The 17,776-nt window shown below is 46.2% G+C and overlaps 1 protein-coding gene across 1 annotated transcript in view; it reads right to left on the minus strand.

Annotated features, from left to right (window-relative positions):
• The window catches only part of CRISPLD2 (cysteine rich secretory protein LCCL domain containing 2), a 30,734-nt gene extending 13,859 nt beyond the window's left edge, over positions 1–16,875 (minus strand). The window contains exons 1-7 of the mRNA XM_065662645.1: positions 16,694–16,875; positions 12,441–12,760; positions 6,980–7,098; positions 4,881–5,013; positions 4,641–4,756; positions 2,561–2,661; positions 870–1,028 (exon numbers count right to left, since the gene is read on the minus strand). Of these exons, the coding sequence (XP_065518717.1) occupies positions 870–1,028; positions 2,561–2,661; positions 4,641–4,756; positions 4,881–5,013; positions 6,980–7,098; positions 12,441–12,683 (871 nt within the window). The 5' untranslated portion in view covers positions 12,684–12,760; positions 16,694–16,875. The remainder of the gene's footprint in view (positions 1–869; positions 1,029–2,560; positions 2,662–4,640; positions 4,757–4,880; positions 5,014–6,979; positions 7,099–12,440; positions 12,761–16,693) is intronic.
• Between the last annotated feature and the right edge of the window lie 901 nt (positions 16,876–17,776).

Genomic DNA, 17,776 nt, shown 5'->3' on the forward strand with positions numbered 1-17,776 from the left:
GCAACCACCATGAATCTTCCCTGGAGGTCTTTGATGCAGCACAGTAAAACCTTAGCATGGAACAACCCAGCCTGTAGCATTTCGTGCCTCTTTAGCCCTTCACCTGAGACAGGTGACTTTGGAAATGCTAGCAACGAAGAAACACCTGACAGCTGAAGGCTTTGATTTACAGCCTGAGGTCTGCAAGCCAGAGCTCTCATACTCTCTGTTTAATTACAGACTCCTGAGATGCCGGAAGATAGACTTGAAAGGATGCATTGGCTTGCCTCACCTTGTTTTTACAATACGCCTGTTTTAATTAACAGCAGGTAGAAAACAAGTGAGGAAGTACTACCAGATAACTTCAGAAATCTTCCCAAGCAAGAAATTAAAAGGAAACAAAACAAAAACCCCAGAAAAGCTGCAATGGGTGTAGCGGTAGTAGTGAAGTATTGTAAATGGGAAACAAAACCAGGATGTCCTAAAGCGATTAGGGATGGGAGAACCTTTGCTTCATTGATACCTCCCCAGGATGGCTTAACAGAACAAATAACTATTGCAGATTATATGCAGAAGGCACAGGTAGCTCTTGAAAGCTTTGCCTCCTGTTTCTGGAAGGCATTTGCTATACTGAAGGCAGAATTTTCACATAGAGTTCCTTCCCCTCCACTCAAACATCCTCCCATTTAGTTTTCCCTGAGCCTACTCGTTGAATCATAGAATCACAGAATGGTTTGGATTGGAAAGGACCTTAAGATCATCCAGTTCCAGCCCCCCTGCTATGGGCAGGGACACCTCACACTAGACCATGTTGCCCAAAGTCCTCATGACTTTCCACACCTCTGCTCATAGAGGTATGTTAGAGCTGATGAAAAGAGAGGCTGTCTTACTCATGTAGGACTCTGGGATGACTTTCTTGGGCTTGGTAGGTTTGTTGGCCTTGCTTTCCGGAAGGTTAAACCGCACCGGCTTCTGCTCTGCAACCTGGGAAATCTCCACTTCGTTTGTCTCATCTGTCTCGGTGATGATGGGATCCTCGTAACGGTAATCTGGTGAGAAGAGGGGATTAACATAAGAGTTACAGTGCGTTCACATTGACGGGGAAGCCTGACATGTCCCTACTGTCAGGGAGGTGATTTAGTTTAACAATGATCCGCTTTTAAATAGTTGGAAGCTCAAAAATGCCAGCTAAATGCAGCATTGGGCTATTGACAGGGCAGGTGCAGCACTTGGAGCGGAGATCCCTCCTCTGTGCATGAAGCAGCATTTATAGCATCTTACAGTGAGGGTTTGGAATGATCTCTGCTAATTAGTAGAGAAAGTGGTGCTGTTTCTTCTGTTTCACAGACAGCTCCTTCTCTCTGGAAGGAAACACGGATTTGCTGACGGGTGCATGCAAAAGGAGGCTCTACTATTTGGGAAGGTGGCTGAAGCCTTTTATCCTGCCACCAGGGTTTGCTTCTCCAAAGCACCCCATGGGCATGGATTCAGATGATCCTCCAGTAAAGCACAGGTCCTGCCACAGCATGATCCCAGCTTTAGTGCCTGCAACAGATTTATCCTTCGCTTTAGCAGAGAACAAGCTCCTGCTGTTGCAGCCAGGCAGAGGGATTTGGGAAACGGTGCCAGCAAAATTCATCCTGCTTGGCCAGTCCTACCCAAAACCATGAGCCATTCATAGCAATGAAGAGGAACAACGCAAATGGAAGGATGATGGATGATGGCTCCAAGAAGGCTTTTTCCCCTCTTGCTGTACCACCAGCGCACCCTGTCCCCTCTCCCGGCTGCACCCTGGAGTCCTCCCTCCAAACCTGAAAGGCTAAAAATAAAGATAATTTGGCAGAAAAATAAGGCTTTGCTTTGGGCAGGTCTATGGAGAGCCTGCCTCCTTCCCAGAGCCCAGCTGTCTGTGAAGCAAAAGACATAGGAGAAGAAAATGGTCCTCAGTGCATGACCCCAGGAAATCCTGTGTGTTGTGGGGATAGCACAGCTTCACTGGAGGCTTCAGAGTTAATATTTCTCTCTCTATTGACCTCTATTCCGAGAAAACTCCATAGGTCAGGAAAAACCGTCCACGATCCCCTCCTCTCCTCCAAGAGACAGGAATTGCTGTATTCATTTTACAGCCATGAAAACCAAGGTGGGGAGAGAGGGAAAACGCTCTGTCCCTGGCCCCCGAAGGAGCAGGGGAGGCAGCCAAGCTCTGCCCACCCACATCGCCTCTGGTAAGCGCTGGAGAACATTCCCTTCCCAAACAAACCCCGCGAGGACGGGATCGCTCCTACCCGCAGCCTGCCAGCACTCAAAATCCCGCCTGAGCTCTCGAGCCAAACCTATGTAAGCTCAGAGCAGCTTCCCCCCATCCAAGCGCTCGCTCTCATTTTCATAGGACGAACGCACTGAATCCCAGCTCCAGATTTTGAGCAGTTCATGGTTTTGGTTTCAGCAGCACCACGTGTCGTGATGTTGAAATATTAAGGATGGCTAATTAAAAGGTGCACAAAGCTGTGGCTGCTTCTAATTAAGAGTTTCCAGACTTAAGTTTACTCCAGCCTTTTCCCCCGAGCTCCCCAGCACATACCTTTGTAGCAGAGGTTGTTCTGGCAGCCTCCTCCATAGCTCGGTGGGCACTCAGAGCAGGGGCGGCCAGTCTTATATGGGGCTTCTCCAATCCAGTTTCCCCTGGAAGTACAGGAGCAATGCGTACCCATCAGACACCCAAATACCCAGCCAAGCCCCTGAGACTGCCTGGCACTAGGGGAATGGATAAAATGGGTATTTCTGCTGTGCTCATCCTTGGATAGGGGGCTGTAAATGGGGAAAGACAGCCTGTCTCTATTCTTCCCATCCTGCAGTGCCTGTTGCTCTCCAACAATAACTCAGTGGCTGTCTGCCTGCTGCCTCCCATTTGCCTGACAGTTCTCTTCTGCTCATCAGAGCCACAAATACCCCACCATTTTCTACAACAACCCCAGGCAGCTTCATGGGACAGGCTGGAGTACAGCTCTTACCATTTAAAAGCTGCTCTATTATCCGTCCAGAACCATTCCCAAGCAGAAAACCATCAAAAATACATGGAACCTCACACCAGATCATCTGGGAAGCAGAGAAGCACTTTGCACTTCTTTCTCACCCAACCCAGCCATCCTCAAGTCTCCAGTTTTCCCTCTGAGACTGCAGTAACACCATCCTGGCCTGGAGCAGCTAAGCAAAGATTGAACAACCAGCCTAAGAAAGCCCTGTAAGAGAAGTGTTTCTCCTCATTTCACCCCCAGGATGACACTTTTAGGAGTTACTTAAATAAATTGCATGCAATATCACTTTTACATTAAACTCCAATATAAATACTGTGATCTTATGTAAATAGAGGTATATCAATGGGTTACTGCATCTTCCTCAAGAAACTACCCAGAAACAAAAGCACTTTTTTAATGTTCTGTACAGCACACTTTAGGAGCTGAGAAGGCTGAAGGAGCCTGAGTTCAGCTCGTGGCTATGAACCCTTGGGTTATTGCTCTTTCAGCTGTCTCCACCTATAAGGCTAGATGAGGACAATGCTCACCAATGCCAGAGAGAAAAGATTAACCAGAAGCTGTGGAAATAGAGTATTTTTCCATCCAGCATCCCTGAACGGATGATGTGCAAATAGCCCAGCCTGCTGCAGGAGATCCATAGGATATGGTGTGATCCCTTATGAAATACAGGTTATTAAATCCCATCAAACCAGAAGAATAATGTGCTTGGTATCTGACATGGGGAGAGGGGCTTAGGCAACCTATGCAGACAGCTTTGCCTGGATCACACTAAGAGCCACCATCTCCATGCCCGCACATCTTTTTTCTCTGCATTATTCTGATCTCCAGAAGTCAGATGCTCTCCAAGCCACTCCACTTGCATATGGTGATTTCCCTGCTTTTTAAATTGCCAAGGACTTGGAATGGGAATGTTTCTTCTGTTAGCCATTAAAGCAGAAAATATTGCCATTGCCAGGTAGGACACTTCTCCTGGACACAGTAGTCAGGAGCTGTGATTTTCATTTTGAAATCAAACCAATCCATCAAGCTTGCTAAATCCTGACTGATGCAGTTATTTCACCTTTTTTCCTTTTTTTTTTCCCCTTCTTCTAAGCCACAGGGAGCTCATCCAGGTTTGGGATTTAACTCATTGCAGCTCCTTGCAGCGGGCCCCAGCTTCCGCCAGTGACTACTGCAGGGCTGGCTTTGCATGAAGCAGTGGTGTGTTTAAACCAGGAGCTGTTGCAAGGGGAGGTGGAAAAATGTGTTATGATACAGCAGCCTACCTGGATGGGTCCAGAGGCTGCTGCTGGAGCAGTGTTAATCACCACCCCATCCCCTCCCAGCCTCCAGCACCAAAGAGAGCAAGCCTTGCTTGGCAGCGCACACCAGCTCCATCCTGGCCATCTCCTTCGCCTCCTTCCCATGGCAGGAACATCAAAGCTCCAGCCTGGCCCCAGCCCCTCATTTAGTTTTCCAGGCAATGCTCGGAAGTCTTGAACCAGCTCTGTGCTGCCGTCTAAAGAGAAAATTTAAAGCCACAACCACCAGTCTAGACTGCCTCAAATCTCTTCCACAGACCCTGGGCTAGTTAAGCAACCTGCCCGTTTTAGGAAAGCTGGAGAGAGCCCAGCTCATCTGCCTTACTTTGGCGAGTAGTTGCAGACCAGGTAGACAGCATTCTCCCATATTTCTCCCCAGACATTCATCTGCTTGCAGACATTCACAGCACAGCCAATCTTGTTCGTCGTGGCCCAGACTATCTGCAAGTGTAACGCAGTTATGGGAGATAAGCAAATTATCCCACTGTGGGCACATGTTGCAGTGACAACAGGGACATGGGGGGATGCAGAGAGTAGAGGTACAAAAGCCATTTGTCTCCTTTACCTGGGTGTAATGCGTGCACATAGCACCGGTACATTTGTCTGGGCACCACGGGTTGCACTCATGAGGATACGGGTATGTGTAATCTTTAACTTCATCATACCAAGACTGGACATGGAAAGCTGGAGACCGATACCTGAAGAAGCAAACACAGTATAAATCTTGAAGTTCTGGTTGAAGTTTTCAAATGATAGCCCTATTGTAAGCCCAGATTTTTTTTTTATATACCATTACTTGATTTTTATATTAAAGATAAGGCAAGTTTCATTCATTGAGAAGGTGTTTAAAGAACCCAGTCTAATGAACAGGGAAAAAAAAAAATCTCATTGAAAAATGTTAAAGCTGTTTTCTTTCCCCCCTCAGTTTCACAGCCTGCCCTGACTTTCTGTATTATTTATAGGTTTGACATGCTCTTCAAGTGACCTGAAATGTCCTCCTCACTCTTCCACACAACTACAAAAAACTCTAGTTTGGCGGAAAGTTGTATTTTGAGAGTAAACACAAGTAAAGGTTTGCCAAACATCTTAAACCAAAAGCCAGCGTGTACCTATTTTACCACTGGGCAATTTGCTAAATCTGGAAGTAGGCTGGCAGTTAATACTGAAAGACCTCTGAAAGCGAGTGGACTTTTTCACGCTCGCATCACTCCGAGCGTTGGTGCTCTATACAAATATCCCACCTTTTATTGCAGCAATTTCCCTCTACGCTAAGCCCCAGCTCACGCTGCGTGTGCTTTGTGCAAACTACACACCAGATAGCACAGCCTCCAGCAGCACTGATGCTACTTGTGCTGTTTGGGGTAACACAAACAGTGTTAAAACTACCTATAGAAACTCCTACGCGCTTTGTGTACACACTGAGCAGAGTGATCTGCAGAATCTGTATCAAAGCAGAGCAGCGCTGCAAACCCACAGCTTTTTATTGCTTTCAACAGCTCACATGGAGCAAGCAGCCAGAAATACAAATGATATCATTACCAACTGGAGCTTGCTCTTTCAGCCAACTCTTCATTAAAAATCATTCATTAGAAGTATTTTGAAAACATTCATCTCATGATGTCATTAAGTGAATACTTTCCGAATCCTATTTTACAGGAGAGGAAATTGAGGCAATCAAGTTATGGCCCGTTCCTGAAAAAACTGAGATAAATCTAATTTCTTTTTCCTCTCAGTTGACTGCAAAGGGAGCAAGATTGGATCTACCTCCATCAGTAACCCATGGCCATCTTGAACACTTGTAGGAGAGCCAAGGACAGCACGATCTTTGACTCTGTTTCAATGGATTAACCACTCTACTTTCCAATCATTACTTAATTCAGCCAACAAAAACAGGCCCGATTTTTGTATCAGGCTAATTTCACACCAACGAATTTCCATTGCTTTCAACCAAGTTCCACCTGATTTACAACAAACATAACTGCATTTCCACCCAAAAATATTTGCTGTACAAAACAGGATTAACCTATAGCAAGCTTAACGATAGGGGCTTCACAATAAGCAAATTCCACCATAAGCTGGAGAGCCAAATCCATTTGGACGCCATAACATCAGCTTTCCTAGCTAGGTTAATAGCTCCAGGTTAAAAACCTTCCCCTGGAATTTAAAAGAAAAGAAAAACCTGCAAAGCGTTTTCAGTAAAGAGAAATCAGGAGCTGGATAAATATGGGAAATAAAGTAAGAAATTGTTAAGTTCTGTACTAGCAGCTGATTCCAGACATCATTCCTAAGAATCTTCAGCTTTGAGCAGGTTCTCTGCATGATGCCAAGAACCCCCTCCACCCTGAGTACTGAAACAGCAGGTATAGGATCAAGGGTTATAACTTATGTAGCCGTTCTTGAGGAGTAAGAGCCACTTTAAGCACATTACAGCTGTATTCCCGGGGATAAATGGAGTGACCCACATCAATGTTGTTTTACTGATGCTGGCTGCAGATGTTATTGCTATAACCATTTCTCCAAAGCAATAGCGATAAGTGATCCCCAGTTTTATTTCCATCTCCCTGGTGCTCTAATAAGCACCAACAAGGCAAAAGTTTCCAACTTAGTTAAAAGAGGATCTATAAATTGCTCTTTGCAGTTACCTTGTAGCACCCCAACTCTTACCTGCCCCAGTGAACTGCCAAGTTCTGTCCAATTGACCTGATGAGGGCACTGGGCCCATGGTCCCAGATGCACTGCTGAGCCCAAGCTTGGGCTGATCTTTCCAGTTCATCATCCCAAGTCTTCAGGGTGTGGGGAGAGAAAAGAAGAGGTCAATTCATCATCTCAAGTTTATTAGATCAAGAGACTCAACCAACAGCAGTTAGCAGAGAAAGACTAGATTACAGCTCACCCCTGGTGTCTGGCCTGTCCTTGTGAGGCTGGCACATTTCAGTGATGTGCCCTGACCTACAAGCAAGTTTCTCAAGATGCCATAAGAATGCATGGCATTAAAAGGTCTATTATTTTTCCTGCTTGTTGCTGTGCTTCTTAGTATCTGCTTTGCATTGATTAGCAGATAACACACCTGGAAGAACCCCTCTAGACTATCCATCCTAAAACACAAGATATTATTGACAGGTGTTTTTCTAATCTGCTTAAAAAAAAAAAAATCCAAAAACGCACCATCAAGGATGGAGATCGCAGGACTTCCTCATGACACTTACTTCTGAGATCTGCAAGAATTATAACGTGCAGACAGTGCTATGATGGCGTTCTGCACCATTTTCCATCCATTGTCTTTACTATTAGGACATTTCCAGGCTGCGCCATCAAGGGGAAAATCCAACAGTGGATGTGCTCCTGCCCTCCTCTACCAACGTAGCTGGAGATTTTTGACCCAGCCTCTTAATCAAGGGGTGTCCCACTCGACCTCTCCTTCCAAAATAACTCCTGAGCCCACCAATGGATCGAGACAATTCTAACAGAGGCGACAAAGTCCCAGAGCTGTTAAGCTAACATCACCCTCACTGACACAGGCATCAGGTCAGCAGTGATGGGTCCTGTTTGTGTTCACACTGAGGGAAGGACATTGCTATTAGAGCAGTCCTCCCTGAGTATCACCTAGCTGTAAGTCAAATAAGAGCTCGAACACAATACAAACACAAACAGGAAAGGAGGCTTCGCTGGTTCCACTGCCCAGGAGTATATTTGTTTTAAAGGCCAGACTTGTTGGATCCAGTAGACAGTGCCCTAGATTCGTTGTGTAATTACTGACAGCTGGCCTATTCAGAACAATCCTTAGAGGACAATTTGTCGGGATTAAAATATTACCGCACATTCCTACAAATAAAACCAAAGAGAAGAGAGGTCTTGTAACATGCCTCCAGCCCACTCATGTGCCAGCACAAGATTATGTACTTGTTGGACTTCGACCATCACAACCAGCTGGTCTTTCCAAGTCCCATCTTCTCCAGAAGAAAAGCAACTTCTGATCTCAAACATATCAAAGGACCTGTCAGAGCTCATTTGGAGGACTGGGGGGAATTTAGGCTCTCAAACGCATTAAAAGAACATCAAGAGCTCACTCTGAGTAGGCATCCGAACACAGTTTCAGGCAGTTATAACTGGGAAGGGGAGGGACAGCACATCTTTGGCTAAGATGACAGGAAAACGCAGTGTCTCCTGGAACTTGGTGTGCCTACACTATCTTTGCAAGGCAAACATGAGCTCATCTAACTGAGCTAGCAGCCCAGACCTCTGAGAACAGCTTATCATTAAGCATGCTCAGCAGCCCAGGTTCCAGCAACATCCCAGAGCTTCCCTGAGCTCATCAGCTTGGCTTTGAGCTGACCAGTGACCAAGCAAATCCATGTCCATCCGAAAAATCCCTTGTGGACACACCTCTGACAGAGGGAATAAAACCATTTTCCATCTCAGCCCTCCTACTCCTTGAAGGTGCGTGGGATCTGACCCGCCACACACACGCTTCCAAACCTCTCTTCAAGCAGACTGTTGCAATTGTGCCTAGACACACAGTTTTTTGTGGTCTCCCACTTTCTGCGCTAGGCAATGACCAGCCACAATCTGCCTTCCCATCCAACGCATAAGCCACAGAAACTCTCCCAAGATGTTATGTGCTGCTAGTACTCGAGACTTCCTAGCAGAGCGTTATTCCCTGAAGCCTCAAAAGCGGAGGTGTTCCAAATCTCCTAATTTAATGCAGAGACGTTATTAACAATAGGTGTTTAAATGGAAATTGATGCGAACATATGCGCTACATCTTCCTTTGATGCCTATGGGTAAAATAAATGAACTCGGACAAAAGATACTCAACAGGTAATTGGAAACGAGCTACATCTTTGAATGGCTTTGTGCTTAATGTGTACAGAAGCTCATTTCTGCAAGCATCAGATTACAAAGACATCCCATTTAAATCAGAACAGTTATTTGCCTCTTGGTTCTCAGACATGAATGCGGTCAGGAGGCTGGAATTATTTCAGAGCAATAAACATATGAAACAACAAAAAAGAGAGATTTCAGACTTTCCCAGCTATGCTTTCAAGAACACTTTATGCCAATATTCAAAGCAGTGTCTAGAAAGACTAGTGAAGGAACAGGGGCAGTGTACACCTATGCTCAGTTTCCTTCTCAAGCAGAGATTGAAAAGCTTTTGTGTATGTGTGATTCCAAGTGATTTAGCACAATGATTCTCTTTGTTTTATTCCTGCAAATTTGTAATGGCCTTTCGAAGCACAGCATACACTGTACATGTAAAATACATGTGTGGCATACACACACTATACTACAATTTGTAGGTTCAGATTTAATAAGCGGATATCCCACAAGGAGTCTACTTACTCAGCCTAACCAGTTAGTAAATCCAGCCTCAGATACATGATTTGCAGTGATCAGGTTACTCATTCTCTTCCTCACCTCAGACTTTTTGCAATACTGTCAACTGACATTTAAAAGTGGCATGAGAGTCCAGGGCTGACATGTACTGGCAGAAGCTTGGATATACTTCGCTAACCCACACAGAAATACTATCCTATCCTGACAAGGAAAGTCACCACCCTACACTTTAGAGGAAGGATGCATACCTTATACATGAAAACAAACTATTTCCCTTCCAGCAATCTGTAATGAGAACAATTTTGTTTTATCCAGATGTCTTTGGGGCCTCTGCAAGATTTCTGCCTTTCATCACTGCTGAAAGCCATCTGGCTAAGCCATCTTAAAAGGTCAAGATGTCTCAGGAACTATTATGTTCTTTTTACTCCATGCTCATTAACAAGGAGTTTGTTTTGGTCCTGGCACCGATCCACTGCTGGGACTGCTGTTATAAAGTCCAGTACGCAGCGGAAATGTCGATCAGAAAGCTGTTAGAGGGGTTAAGGTAATTCTGTATTTGATCGATATCATCAGCAAGATGTGCACTGCTCACTCATTTTCCATTAACACTGAATACCTGCGCTAGCTTTCAATTACTTTTACAAACTCAGCAGCAAAACTTTCCTTTCTTCATTTCTTCAGTCTGCTTTACCTTTATCCCGTATGTTTATAATTCTTTTCATCTCCAGATAAGTCATGGTAACCCCTGTTACTGCTTTCTTACTAACAGTCTCCACCAACTAAAGTTCATCCCATAGTAGACATCTCTTTCATGGAATACATTGGCTCCCCTTGCCATTTCAGATGACTTAAATATATCAGATATGGAGCTGGGTGAAAGGACTTTCAAAAGGCAGTGTTTGGAAGTTGATGGGAAGAACAAGTTCTACCTACTTATCCACAAATTAGCACTGCACGTTGCCTGTGACGCTCCTCACAGGCACCAAAGGAAAAGAGAAAAGTGTATCTATGGTACTAAAGACAAACCAGCCTCTTAAATGAGTCCAAATGAGAAATGTCCTATGCAGAACAAAGGATTAAAGTGAAATTCACATTCAGAATACACACAGCATTTTCAAGTAATATTGGGTAAACACGAATACATGAAAGGCTGATTATAGCCTTTCCAAGTAGCACCATCTCATACTCAGCTTCTTTCTTTGCAGCATATAAGGCCCTTTCATTTACCCTCAATCGCCCATAAAAACCACTAGAAAAGCACACTGAGCAAAGGCAAATATGAAAGTGCAACCACGCTGCAAGTGTAAACAGCGGTTGGACAGTCCGCAACGGCAGCCCTCTCCGATCCTCAAAGCCAACCCAAACACATTTGGCTTTCTCATGCTTTGTGTTTACTCTCTGGAAGTTAATCCAGTCACCTCCTCTCTGGCAGTACCTTGCCTGCAGGTTAATGTGAGAGCTGGGAAAGAGAGAAACAAAGCGCTGGTTCTTCGAAAGGCATTTGATTTCTGACAAGTGGGATGGAAGACAACGGTGTGAACGCTCTTGGGGACCAACTAATGGATGGATGTCCTTCCTTACCACCCACTGCCCTCCCTTCTCTTTCCCTTTTTCCCTACAGTCACAAAAGGCAGGATTTTCCATTTGCAGCAGTCATTCCAGCACAGCTGGCAAACGATTTTATATCACATTTAGTGTACTTTACTTTTACCCTTTTAAACATGGTCTTAACAAATCATTAATCATTTAATCTGTCAGCAGGAGAACACAGTTGAAGTCAGACTAGTTTCGGTCATAACTATATTTGCACATTGGGAAAAGGCACACAAAACGATTTTATTTGCCTACATCATTTTCTGGCCCCGCAATATTTTGATGGCGTGTCAAAAATAGCTCAAAGTAGGGTCCCTGGCATCAGGTGAAAAAAACCTATTCATCTGGATTATTGATGGTAAAGACATATTTCATAGTCACACTTTTAAGTTCTTCCTCTGAAGTGGGAGAATACACTGAGCAAACTTTTATTTCGGTTTCCTGAACTACAAAAAGCCAATAGCACCGACCCATCCACCCATGAACACCCAAAGTCTTTCCAGCTATTTCCAGTGCCTCACACTCGCTACAGATGAAGCCACATTCCTCAAGCCCTGCTTCTCTAAGGTCCTGAGCAGGTTCCCAGCAACATCATGGATGTTTGGACCACAGTGATAACTTCTTGATCAACGTATGAAAAAGGGAGATGCTGCCTCCAGCGTTGGGTGGCAGCTGATGGCAACCCAAAGACCATCAGAAGGTTCTCTGAGCAGACTGCGGTGTCCTGAAACATCAGTCGCAACAGTCTGAAAGCTTTCACAGGGAGAACGTGGGTTAAACACTAGGGAAAATTTGATGCTTTTATGACATTAAGGTAATGGAAGAACCTGCTGAGGCAGGCTGTGGAATTGCCATCACTGGAGATGCATCCAAGGTTGAGCCAGGCGCTAGTTTATGAATAATGGAACCAGTCCTGAAACTATGCAGCGGATGGACTTGGTGACCCATTAGTGGTCCTTTCCAATCAAAACAGTCCAATGATCTAAAGCATAGTTCACTCTGGAATGAAACTGCTTTAGGAAAACTCTTGAGAAAAACTTACTCCAGGGGAAATTTGTTACCAAAAAAAAATATAAAAAATATATAAAAAAAAATCTACATTTTAGAGGAAATTTGCTTCTAATCTTTGTGCAAGGAAAATTAGAATAAAGCTTAAAAGGGTGTTATAATAAAGTTAGGTATCAGGAGCTGGACTCACCATGTATTCCATATTAGAGGCCACTGGGTACACCTGACCTCTCAGCTTATTATGGAGCATCAGTATCTCCTGTCTGTCAGAGAATAAAATGGCTCTCTTGGATCTGGAGTTAATTTCCCCGTCCTGATATTTACTCAGAATGCTCTCCAGGTGACTTGAGTTTGGCAGGATAAAGCATTCAGCTGCCTTTGCCAGGAGCAGCATGCATCCCAGACGAAGGATCCAATGCAGGGCAGGATTCATGTCTCCTCCTCTATGAAGACGGAGATGGCGGTAGGTTTTCTTGCAGGGACTCCTGCAGTTCAGCACAGATCTGGATTCTGGGGAGAAACAGGCAGATTTATGCCAGAGAAACTCCTGGTGAGTATGACCCCCAGTGATGAAGCCACACAACCTGTTTTTTTGCTTGGAAAAGAGTAGTGCTTACAGTGTAAGCAGATTACTGTTCACCCCAGTGACAGGAAGACCTGAACAACACTGTAAATGATGGGCACTCGGTTTATTACACCGGACAATCCACTGATGTTGTGTTGGGAGTGAGCGTTACCCAGGCACTGCAGTGGATGCCTTCTCCACTATAGACACCAGGAGTGCAGGTGCCAGTCAGCAGCATCAGCAGCTCTGAGCAGCCTCACCTCCTTCAGGTGGGAAGTATTTAAGCCTATTTGCCCATATAGCTGTTAGAGTGGAGAATGAACACGAATCAAAGGGAAACTAAACTTCAGTGCAGGCCGGATCGCAGGGGTCAGACATCAGCAAGAGCTATTTCTGCCAATAGACTCCAGCAGAGCAGCTGCCAGACCCTGTGAAAGCGGCTGTTTATGTGAAATGTCACCGTAACATCGAGCACCAAAATCCCTGCTGGCCACTGACGCACTGGGGTGTTCTCGCTGACGCATCGCTTCACAGCGGGTGGGAGCATGGCCAGCAATATGAATTATGGCAGGTTAGGAGAGAAGCCAAAGCACCCATCCAACCCCAGCCAGGAGATCCCATGCACGCTCTGTAGCTGTCAGCACCAAGAGCTTAGAGAGATGGTCCTGATTTGGTCATTGCCAGGTTTGAACGGCTTCCTTTAATCCCCTTCCCTTGCTCCACGGTGCTCCCGGCTCCACCTGCCATTTCCAAACTCTTCCTCCCTCCTTCTCTCCCCACCCTGACTTCTCCATCTAATGAGCTCTGTGTGTCTTGGCTGGTTTTATTTAGATCATGATCTATTCAGGGAAGGAAAATGTGCTGCTGTATTGCTCTGCAGCACCTAACGCTCCTTAGGAGGAATCTAAGAGCCACTAAAGGCGAAACAATCTGTCAGGACAATAGGCATCCATACGAAGGTGTGAGCACATTGTCTCTCTTCTTAGTATCCCCATCCCTGTCCTCAGCACTGTGTGAGGATCTGTTTTTGACACCACTGTTACAAGACATACAAAAAGCATTCCGACATAGGAACAAACCCCAGATCAACAGGAATTATTCCAGGAGTTTCAGCCCAGTGACACAGGATTTAGACACACCGAGACCGGATGAGTTGGAAACCATCCAGGGCAGGGAACAGCCTTCCAGCTCCCAGCTCAAAAGCTGCACTCAAGCATGAAGTCTCAAACCCCTGTTCCCCAGACCCAGGATGACAGTAGCAAACACAAGGTGCTTTACATTAAAAAAGACACTGAGAACACTAAGAACTCCTGAAAACCTGTTGGCTGTCAACATCAAGGAGATAAAGCCCCCATTTGAGCCTTTTTGTACTGTATTAAGGCAGATGAAAACCAGCTGTCCTCAGTCTCTCTCCAGGCGGAGCATTAAAGCCTTTGCCTGGGTAGAACAATGCAGGAATGCAATTTGCTCATTTAGTTTAGGCGCTGGCTTCTCATTATCTGCTGCTCTGCAGAGCAAGTCGAACACACACGCCTTGTCCCCCGCTCCAGGCACACCTGAAAGACGGGACGTTCGGTGGCATCGGGACAAATACTGCTTTAACCTCATCCTCTTCTCAGCCCTGCTCATTGGCACTCGCTTCCCTCCACAAGCAGCTTTCTAACCCAGCTACAGAGGGATAGGGGGAGGCAACAGGAGCAGTTGCTTTTGTAGACTGTCTGACCCAAATTCAGGGAACAATTCCTACTTTGAGGCACTTCCCTAAGCGTTTAAAAATAGACGCTCTGCCACAGCCGTTCACAATGCGGCCATTTAGCGCAAGCAGTTTGAACTGCAGCCTGCCCTGTAGGTAGAGCAGGCAGGAACAGACAGCTAATACATGCTGCAGTTGTACCCCTTCATTTGGCCGGGTGCCCTTTGCTAAATAGGAGCCCGTATCCACCACCCATTTAAGGCAAACACTGAACTTACAGAAAGGGCAGCTTGAAGAAAAGTCATCTGTAACATCTGAAAGCCCAGAGGAGCTGCCCCACTCACGGCTTCGCAATGAAGCCAACACTTCTGGTTCCGTAAGCAAGCCAAACCCTTGCAACAGATGGTGCATTATTCCTTGTGATATTCTTCCCTGTATCCCGTTTGTGATACTAGCAGCCCCCTGAAGTTAGGTCACTTTGGCACTGCTTAAGGAGTGCAGGTCCCTTCCTCTGCTGTGGCTCGAGGTGGGGAGTGCTGAGCATCCAAAGGAAGGATGATCAGAGGAGGCTGGGGATCAAAGAGCCGGATTAATTGGAAGCAGCAGAAGGATGCTGAGGTTTCAGAAAGCTCTCATCGATAGACATCATAGATTTCAGGTGTCCATCTATTTGCCACTCTTAATATCCTCATGCCCTGGTGCAACACAACACTTGGAAGGGTGTTGAGGTGGGAGCTGGGGCTGTGCCTCTGGGATATATCAGGAATATGGGAAATTCACTGGGGAAGGGGGAAATTATGTTGGGATTTGACATTATTCAGAGAGAATTATCAGCTGACAGTCAGCTGAGGGAGCCTCTGCTGTTGTTTTCAAGGGTGCAGGAGGAGCATTAGCACATCCCTTTAAACACATCAGGCCCTTGATACTGGTGCCAGGTAAACATCTGGGAGCGATCAGAAATGAGTGAGTCAGCAGAAACCAGCTCCTTGATGTGCTGTAAAGCCAGTCCAAACCTGGGGACAAAAGGGAGGCTTCTTTTTGGGTCTGAGCAAGTTAAACAGCAAGTTAAGCAGTTAAAAAGACTTTGGAAAACACTATGTTTAGACAGCTATTTCCCCAGCTAACGGATGGTGTCTGCACTGCACAGAAGAGTTGGTAGCATCTGAAGCCCGGCATGCAGCTCTGCCTGCTAAAAGGCCACGTGCAGGCTGACTTCTGCACTTCGTTATGTCCCCACTTCACCTTATTCCTCACAGCTATTGATCTTTAACTGCCTACCCTCGTAAAGTATACAGATGGATGTCTACTCCTTGGTTACGGATGACATTTGCAGTTAAAGCCTCCCTGGACCTGAGGAGTTATACATGGAACAAGCTGACAAGGCAGGAAAAGGCAAAAGTTAGCTCAGGATAACAACAAAGCATCTAAACCAGCAAAGCAGAGGGGATTCAGCCAGGGAGCAGCTTTTAGACTGAGTTTACTTGGGATCAGCTTCTACCCTGTGCAAAGAAAGCCGGCAATGAAGCCACAATGTACTTAGAGCATTAAACCCCAGGTCATCTGTTTAACTGAGAAGCACACATCTTTAGCTTTGAAGAACTGCGCTGGCTTCAAAAGAAAAGCAGAATGACAAGTCCCTTGACGCAGGACATTACATTGCACAGAACACACTACAGATTCAGCATCTTCGAGGCCACGGGCCAAAACATCTGGATCTTCCATTACAATCCGCTCCCACAGAACTGAAGTGGGTGAGTTTCTACGCAAAACCACATGGAAAACCCACTGGTAACAGACACAACATGTGGCGACACTGTGAAATTCCTTTTAGACAGGGCTTAAGAGCAGAGCTGAATAAACACAGGCTTGCTGGAGCAGGGTAGGTGTGCCCATGGGTAGTCAGCTATTAGAGGCTGCTGCAGCATCCCTTAGATTGTTTCTGTTTGTGTAGAAACCCACTCTTGTGCTTGCAAACTCCTCCCATTCATTCAAGATTAATCTTGCAGTAACCTCTGCAAAGCACACATAAGGGGAGCTCATACAGTGCTGTGCTATTGAACACCATGCAGGCAACTTTTTGGAGAAGTTATTAAAACTGCTTCCTGAATAGAGACTTTTCTTGCACAAACCTCCCCTGAACCCCCAAAATCACATCTCAGAAGCAAAGACCAAAGCTTACACTTACCCTGATGAGTACTTTCAAGTCCCAAGGAAACTGTAGCTCCTCCAAGCCTGGAAAATCAATTCTGTATCTGAAGTGTTTAAGCTAGGAGGAAAAGGGTGAAATCAGCTTCAGGAGGCACGAGATGTACAAGGTCTCAGCTCAGCAGCTCGTACCAACTGCAGTCTCACAGAGCTCCCCAGTGGTATTTATGCTCTCCAGGCAAAGAGGACAACCCTGGATCATCCTGTTTGGCAGCGGGCCTGTAATAATAAGGAAAGAAGGGAAAAAGAAGAAGGGGGGGGGGGGGGGGGGTTGGACCGAAAGGAGGCAGGAGCAAGGAGCAGAGGGGTGTTGCTTGGGATCTCAGCAGTAAGGAGACAGTCATTGGGGCTCAGCAAATTAGGACCATCCTCCCAAAGGCTGTAACACCACATGCGGCGAGGGGGAGAGGAGGAGGAGTGCAGCCAGATGCTCATATAAAAGGGTTTGCTTTGCTTTCCCCTGCAGTCAGCGCTCGGGCAGAACTCGCAGCCCCACGGGCATCTTCTCTGTCACTGAGACAGACCCAGCGCTTCGGGGGGGGGGCTCCAGTGGGGAGGGAAGGGGAACTCAATAAAGGGGTTTTCCTGTGAGGGATTAAATCCACCTCGGCTGCCAGGTCAGCCATTTCCTGCTCCCCACAGGGAAATCCCATAGCAGTCCTGCTGCGCCAGGGCTGACACAGCTCCACTGGACCCCAGGGCAAAGCAGGATCCTGGCTCTGGCAGCAGGGCTGAGCTGGGATCCAGACCTTGGGTACAGCGCAGGGCACCCCATTTCCCAGAACTGGCACTTGCTGAGAATGAGGATATTTACCACCCTCTGCAGCTTGTTCCCAAAGCTGTCCCAGTGCTGGCATTCCCTGCACACACCCGTGGTTCAGTCCTGCTGCAGGAGACACAGGGAATAGGGGAAATAAAGGTTAGTGGCACATTTAGGCAAGGCTCACCTCCTGATGCTCACAAAGCCCCAGCTTTCACACCAATCTCCATCCCTGCGTTTACTGTTGAAACACGGTTTTACTCACTGTGAAAGGAAATGATTGAGCAAAAGACAAGCTGAAAG

Source organism: Lathamus discolor, chromosome Z (assembly GCF_037157495.1).
Source record: "Lathamus discolor isolate bLatDis1 chromosome Z, bLatDis1.hap1, whole genome shotgun sequence".
NCBI classification, from domain to species: Eukaryota; Metazoa; Chordata; class Aves; order Psittaciformes; family Psittacidae; genus Lathamus; species Lathamus discolor.